The following is an 8,221-nucleotide window of genomic DNA, read 5'->3' as shown; positions in this document are numbered from 1 at the left end:
CTAGCCTAATGTCATATTGTTTATATTCAACGTCATGCAAATGTTTGAATCATTTGAACATTATACACGTTAGTTACAAACATTTGACCGACATCTGAATCGAATGAAAACGAAAAGGATACCCACATGGCTTCATATTATCGGAAAGGAAAACAAATACAACTTGCTGGTTTTGTTTTAATGACAGGACGTTTTAATTATATCAAATTAATGAAATTATGATACTAAGAAAATATGTCGTAAAAAACCGGTACAGGTAAACTGTTGTGATGAAATACGGTTGTATTACCATGCTATCCGGAATCGCTGTCTGTTCTATTTTGTCTGTTAGTTTCGCCGTCAAGTAGACGCTTGTAATGTTAAGCTATATGTGAGTTAAGCGTTCTAGAGCCTAGGATTATTGTAAATAGATGGCGCTAATGTCGTTGCCCGGCAGTATATAAAGCCGCGGTTTTCAACGAGATTTTTCTTAGTGTTGGACGAGCTGCTGAAGTGAAAGCACCTAAGTAAATACAAGGTAAATATAGATGTGCCTGAACAAGGCTTGCCTATATACGTCAGTTGATAATAACTTACGGTAGAGTTGAGATCGGAGATTGACGTGCCTGAATAAGGCTTTCCTCCTCCGCGTTATATACTCTGGAGAGTAAGTTGTAAACTGAGCCTTGGGATTGCTCGTTGAATGATTACGTTTACATGAATCATTGAGAGTACTAGTGATTACTCTGTGAGTACTCGGTAATATGTAATGATTGTGTGTGAATCATTGCTGGAGTGATTGCTCTGAGAGTGCTCGGTAAACGTGAGTGCTCAGTAGCAGTGAGTACTGTGAGTGCACAGTGATTTTGAGTACTCGGTAGCTCGGTAGTGTTAGGCCTTAGGGAAAGGTTCTTAATAGATAATATAACATTGATTTTATCGTAGTCTGGTTATATATGTACGAGTAGGGATTATCGAATCACCCGAGGTAGGGGAGACTACTCGCATAGGCTTATAGATAATTCAGTAGTTGTTGCTAATCATTTAATAATTATTCTGATCTGTATGATTTATGCTGTTTGTATATTTTGAAGTTAAGTTATCATGATCACTCAGAGGCACTGAGTGATCAGTAGGATTGATATTGTAAATCATAATATTTAGGGATAGATAGAATCACAGCTAGATCAGCTGTGTATTATTTGTATATATTTGCACTGAGTAATTTGATAGGAACAGTACATAATATAGACACTATAGATCATCAGTTAATTGTGACTGGATCGGACCCGGTAAACGTCACACATAAGTATTGAGTTGGAAAGCGGTGGTGATCTTGTCTATATTTTTGTGCTGTTCGATTACTCAGTTTTAAATAAAATGTGATTTTAGATTTAACTGTTATATTATTGTGAATATGATTTCTGATGAGACATCTCGCACTCAGTTGAGAAATTCTGAGATGGATTTTGGTGAGGATAGTGGACAGGGATTTCACTCTACACCAAAACTACAGATGTCGAAGGGGAGCAGTCATTATAGAGATTCTGGTATAACATCTATGTATGCAGATGGCAGAACTTCTGAGGTAAAGGCAGATATTGCTGATTTATATAGCAGTATGAGCACGCCTGAAGATATTTCATCTCATGAGATTGATAGGGAGATAGAGAAAATGCAGGAACAGTTACGCCAACTAGATGTTCAGAATCAGAGCCTGCGAGAGTCTGCTAGTCAGCAAAGACTGAAGAAATCATCACACGAAGGAAATTTTGGAGTCCGAAGTAAAGGGGAGAGCACTCCTAAGGTGAGATTCTCGGAGAACACCCATTCCTCGCGATTTGATGATGATAGAGCAGACAATATCACTTATCGAGACAGAAATCAAAGAGGTACAGCTCGATTTATCGAGAAAGAAGATGTATCAAGCTATTATTCCCCTCAGCGGAGGAGAACGAATCCAAAGTCGATCGCTGATTTGGATGATAGTGATTATGAGGACCAATCATTGAGTAGGAAACCCAATGTAAAGCATGTGTCAGTAAAAGCCTCTACATATGATGGCACGACACCATGGAGGGATTATTTGTCTCATTTTGAGACATGTGCTCGAATTAATCGCTGGTCAGAGTATGAGATGGGACTATATCTTGCTGTGAGTTTGAGAGGACAAGCTCAGGGTATACTTGGTGATTTACCTACCAGGAAGCAAGATCACTATTTCTCATTAGTGAGAGCTCTCGAACAAAGATTTGCCCCACCAAATCAAACTGAACTTTATCGAGTACAGTTGTTGGAAAGGAGGCAGAGGGCTAATGAAACACTTCCAGAGCTGGGTCAAGCTATTCGTAGGTTAGTTAATTTAACCTATCCAACTGTTGAAGGTGGAGTGAGAGAAACTTTGGCCAAGCAACAGTTTCTAGAATCACTAGCTGATTCGGATATGCGTATTCGCATTAAACAAGCGAGACCTGAGAACCTTACAGATGCGATTCATCTAGCGGTTGAGTTGGAGGCTTATAAGAAAGCAGAGAAACACGGAAATGATGGTCATGTCTATTTGAGGAATACAAGTACTGAGGGTACTGATGCCAACCATCCAGTAGAGACTGAGAAGTCTGGGATGGAATCCATGTTGAGAAGCATCCAACAGAAGTTGGAAAAGATGCAAGGAGATATCAGCCAGTTACAATCGGGAGTGAAAAATCAGTATAAGCCCGATCAGCAAAAACAAGGTGGGAAGGATTCGAACTTTGAGCGACGCTGTTTTAAGTGTCATGAAACAGGACATTTTCGTAGGGATTGTCCTCAGCTCAAAAAGAAATCGGATAAGAAATCAAATGGAGCTGCTAATCCAGTCAGGACTAGAACAAGAAGGCGCAGGAGTAAACAATCAGCCGGAATCGGAGTATCCTCTGCTGCTCAGGAGGCTGGACTGTATATCAATGCAGAAGTTCAGCATACCAATGTGAAGCTGTTGGTCGATACCGGAGCTACTGTGACAATCTTGTCACAAGAAGTGTATGAGAGAATTCCACAAGAGCGGAGACCAAAACTGAGAGAAGTTAAAAAGGATGTCTTGGCAGCTAATGGAAGTGAACTCAAAGTCCTTGGTCAGGGAGGTTTTATGATAAAACCTGAAGGCTGCAGGGATGTTTACTTTGAGGCAGTAGTTGCACAAATAAGTAATGAAGGAATCCTTGGCCTTGACTTCTTGAGATCAAGAAATGGTCTGATTGATCTGAAGCGTGGATCGCTTGTTCTAGACGATATGCCTGTTGACACAAAGTACGAGGGAACACTTGGATGTTTTCGAGTTGTCGCTACTGAGAAGATAACCATTCCTGGTAAGAGCGAAATGATCATTACGGGACAAGTTAATTTTCCTGTGGGTAAACAGATGAAGGATGAATCACTTATTATAGAAGGTACCAACTCCTTTCTGAAGAATGATAAAGCTCTGGTAGCCCGATCCTTGGTGAGTAGCGAGACTACTGTTCCCGTGAGGCTCATGAACCTGCAGGAGGATCCACAAACCATTTACCCAGGAACCAATGTTGCTCATGCTAGTCCTGTATCGACTGTGATGGAGACAGTGCAATCCTCTAGTGATGCACAAACAGGAAAACTCCGAGAAGATTTGGATCAACTATTAGAGAGATCAAAAGAGCATCTGACTTCAGAACAGAGCAACAAGGTCAAGGCTTTACTATTGAAATATAGTAACTTGTTTGCAGCATCCGACAGTGATCTTGGACGGACTACAGTCATAAAACACAAGATAGAAACAGGTGATGCTCGACCCATCAAACAACCTCTCAGAAGAGTACCAGCACATCTGAGTTCTGAAGTAGATAGACAAGTTAAGGATATGCTCGATCGAGGAGTAATGCAGAAGTCTACCAGCCCATGGTCTTCTGGTATTGTTCTGGTACGCAAGAAGGACGGAAGTCTCAGATTTTGCGTTGATTACAGGCAACTCAATGCTGTGAGCGTTCATGATGCATATCCATTGCCACGCATTGATGAGGCACTGGATCACTTGTCAGGGTGTACGTGGTTTTCTACACTCGACCTCAATGCAGGATACTGGCAAGTTGAACTGGAAAGCGAAGATCGTCCTAAAACTGCCTTCTCGACTCGAACTGGATTATATGAATTCCAGGTGATGCCATTCGGATTGACGTCTGCCCCAGCTACATTCGAACGGTTAATGGAGACTGTGTTGGCCGGACTTCAATGGCAGATCTGCCTCATCTATTTGGATGATGTGATTGTGGTAGGAAAAGATTTTGATGATATGCTACTAAATCTACAAACTGTGTTTGAGAGACTCTCTGTTGCAGGGCTGAAATTAAAGAGCCGGAAATGCCAACTATTTGGAAAGGAGGTAGTCTACCTTGGACACGTGATATCTGAGAAAGGTATAGCCACTGATGATGACAAAGTGAAAATTGTAGAGCAGTGGCCCATTCCAAAGAATACCAAGGAAGTGAGATCATTTTTGGGTTTCTGCGGATATTACAGAAGATTTGTCAGAAACTTCTCACAGATTGCGAGCTGTCTACACAGACTGACTGAGAAGGGCAGGGCATTTGAGTGGACTGAAGCCTGTCAGGAGGCATTCACTACCCTGAAGAATCACTTGATTAATGCCCCCATACTGGCTCACCCAGATTTTAAGCAGCCTTTCATCTTGGACACCGATGCGAGCGACAAATCTATCGGTGCAGTTCTTTCACAGAACATTGATGGAAATGAGAGACCAGTTGCTTATGCAGGTCGTACGCTGACCAAAGCGGAACGAAGTTACTGTGTAACAAGAAAAGAGTTGTTGGCAGTCGTACACTTCGTGAAATATTTTAAACACTACCTATACGGTAGGAAGTTTACAGTGAGAACGGATCACAGTTCTCTGCGCTGGCTGCTCAATTTTAAGACACCAGAAGGGCAAATGGCCCGATGGCTACAGGTTCTGAGTTCCTACAACATGGACATCAAACACAGGCCGGGAACTCAACACCGCAATGCCGATGCATTGAGTCGGATACCATGTCGACAATGCGGGTTTGACCCCATGTGGGAGAACCAATCAGAGACAACTGCAAATGTTGAGGCCTGCAATCCCGTAGCAATGGTGGATTCAAAAGATCACAAAATTGAAATGAAGCCATCCCTTCAGCAGAAGCAGGAAGATGATGCTGATATTGCAGTAGTGGTTGAATGGGTGAAAGGAGGAGAAAAACCTCCGTACAAAGAAATTGGTGACCGGAGCATAGTGGTGAAAACACTATGGGCACAATTTGAATCCCTGGTGATACATGAGGACATGTTGTATCGGAAAAATCCCCATTCAGAGGCAAATCTACAGGCAATTGTACCTGCATCGGAAAGACGAACCGTGCTGACTCACAGTCATGACAATCGGAGTTCGGGACACCTGGGAATAAAGAAGACTTTGGCAAAAATCCGACAGAGTTTCTATTGGCCAGGGTTACAGGCAGACGTAAAACAATACGTAATAGGATGCCCGCAGTGCAGTAAAAGAAAGAATCCAAGTAAAACTAAACGAGCTCCTATGCAAATGGTGGAGTCAGGGTTCCCCATGGAAAGAATTGCAATCGATATCTTGTGTGAACTCCCCCTCACACAACAGGGCAATCGGCATATACTAGTTATATCAGACTACTACACAAAGTGGACGGAAAGCTTTGCAATGCCGAACATGGAAGCCCAGACAGTGGCCAGGATTCTCGTTGAAGAAGTGATTGCTAGGTTTGGTGTTCCTTATGCCATTCACTCAGATCAAGGATCTCAGTTTGAGAGCGCGTTGTTCCGGGAGATGTGTAAATTGCTACAGATCAACAAGACGCATACCACTCCCTACCATCCAAAATCAGATGGCATGGTTGAAAGATTTAACAAAACCCTCGTAACCATGCTGAGTGCGTTTGTGGATACCCATCAAACGGATTGGGACGAACACCTGCCATATGTGATGATGGCCTATCGCTCCACAGAGCATGAGACAACAGGAAGCTCTCCGAACGCCATGATGCTAGGAAGGGAAACGAGTACTCCATTAGACATACAGTATGAAATGCCTAGGAACATCAGAGCGATTCCCCAGAATCAGTGGGCTTGGCAATTGAAAGAGAAAATGGAAACTGCACATGAGTTAGTAAGGAAACACTCAAAAGGTGCGATGCTCCGACAGAAGCGTTATCATGACCAGAAGCTGTCTTGGACCAAATTTGAGTCCGGTGATTCTGTGTATGTCTTTTTCCCGAATATTCCAGCTGGCACCACGCACAAGTAAGCAAGTCGTTGGCGAGGACCATTCAGGGTACTTGCTAGATTGACAGATGTGACTTACAGAGTCTCATGTGGGTACAAGGGGAAACCTAAAGTAATCCATGCTGATAGAATGAGATTGAAACATCCTCAGGTATTGCGTGGTGAGAGCAAAGCAGAAGCTTTTGAGCGCAAGGATGTGCAAGTTCAAGTTGATGAGTCATGTTTTGAATCTAGTTTGCCTGAGAGTGATGAGCAAGAAAATGTCAGTGAATCAGAAAAGAAACTCATATGTGTTGAGAATGAGTGTGAATCTGACAGGGCAATCCCAAGGCGAACGCGACATAAACCGAAGTGGCATTCTGATTATACTTCGCGTTATTAAAATGTTAATGCTGTTAAGTAACTGAGGGCTCTTTCTTGTTACAGATATCCGAGATGGCGAAAACCAAGACAACCCCGGTAAAGAAATGCCCCATGTGTACATTTAGGACGGCAAACATCGACGATATGAAAGAACATATTCTGAAATGTGGAATTGAAACTATGGAGAAAAAGACCTTGTCCTGTCCCAAGTGCAGTTACAAAACTTTTAGACCTACTAATATGACCAGGCACCAGAAGCGCCATGATGCGACAGTAGATGTTCCGAAAGCTGCTGGAAAGAGTCTGAATACTGCATTATCTTCTAAGAACTCGCCGAAGGCTCAACCTTCTACTTCAGGCGCACTTAGCAAAGCTCACTCACCAGAGACCGATGTGGAGAGCTGGAAGGGACAAGACCCTGGTGATCTTCTCGGGGAAGTTTCAGATTCATCCGTTGTGCATGATGATTCATCCTCCGAGGATGACTGCCTCTTGGCAGGACGTGCAATAAGAAAACCTACGAGGCCGATTCCTGTCATGGCACCAAAGAGAAGGGTGGACCCTAAGGATCCGATCAATATGGTTCCGATGCCAGTTGTTTCGAAGAAGCTACGTAGTTCCATCCCTACACAGACCGATTTTGAAAGAGCGGATGCATCAACACAGACTGATCCCTATGAACCAGAGCTAAGACAGCAGCCTGTGAACAGAAAAACTGTTACGAAGACCACCAGATACTCGGACAACGGCCGAGATGTCGAGCTGGTGGAGTATTGCGAATTCTTTGGGGCAGAGGCACTGGATAGGTCCTACTGATTACCCGCGACAAATTGATCGTTTTCTTTGTCACAACCACCAATAAATCCTTTATCTTTAATCTATTTTGTATCTTATAGTTATCTGTAATGGCACGTGAGGACACGTGTTGCTCGGAGGCGTGGGTAGTGTGATGAAATACGGTTGTATTACCATGCTATCCGGAATCGCTGTCTGTTCTATTTTGTCTGTTAGTTTCGCCGTCAAGTAGACGCTTGTAATGTTAAGCTATATGTGAGTTAAGCGTTCTAGAGCCTAGGATTATTGTAAATAGATGGCGCTAATGTCGTTGCCCGGCAGTATATAAAGCCGCGGTTTTCAACGAGATTTTTCTTAGTGTTGGACGAGCTGCTGAAGTGAAAGCACCTAAGTAAATACAAGGTAAATATAGATGTGCCTGAACAAGGCTTGCCTATATACGTCAGTTGATAATAACTTACGGTAGAGTTGAGATCGGAGATTGACGTGCCTGAATAAGGCTTTCCTCCTCCGCGTTATATACTCTGGAGAGTAAGTTGTAAACTGAGCCTTGGGATTGCTCGTTGAATAATTACGTTTACATGAATCATTGAGAGTACTAGTGATTACTCTGTGAGTACTCGGTAATATGTAATGATTGTGTGTGAATCATTGCTGGAGTGATTACTCTGAGAGTGCTCGGTAAACGTGAGTGCTCAGTAGCAGTGAGTACTGTGAGTGCACAGTGATTTTGAGTACTCGATAGCTCGGTAGTGTTAGGCCTTAGGGAAAGGTTCTTAATAGATAA

The 8,221-nt window shown here is 42.9% G+C and overlaps 1 protein-coding gene across 1 annotated transcript; it reads left to right on the top strand.

Moving 5' to 3' along the window:
* Positions 1-321: 321 nt before the first annotated feature.
* Positions 322-7,520, top strand: LOC138305422 (uncharacterized). The gene is made up of 2 exons (XM_069245650.1): positions 322-517; positions 6,703-7,520. The coding sequence occupies exon 2, from the start codon at positions 6,712-6,714 to the stop codon at positions 7,453-7,455; it is 744 nt and encodes a 247-aa protein (XP_069101751.1). The 5' UTR covers positions 322-517; positions 6,703-6,711; the 3' UTR covers positions 7,456-7,520.
* Positions 7,521-8,221: the final 701 nt, after the last annotated feature.

Source organism: Argopecten irradians, chromosome 1 (assembly GCF_041381155.1).
Source record: "Argopecten irradians isolate NY chromosome 1, Ai_NY, whole genome shotgun sequence".
Taxonomy (NCBI): Eukaryota; Metazoa; Mollusca; class Bivalvia; order Pectinida; family Pectinidae; genus Argopecten; species Argopecten irradians.
This window is presented reverse-complemented; position numbering and strand designations above follow the sequence as displayed.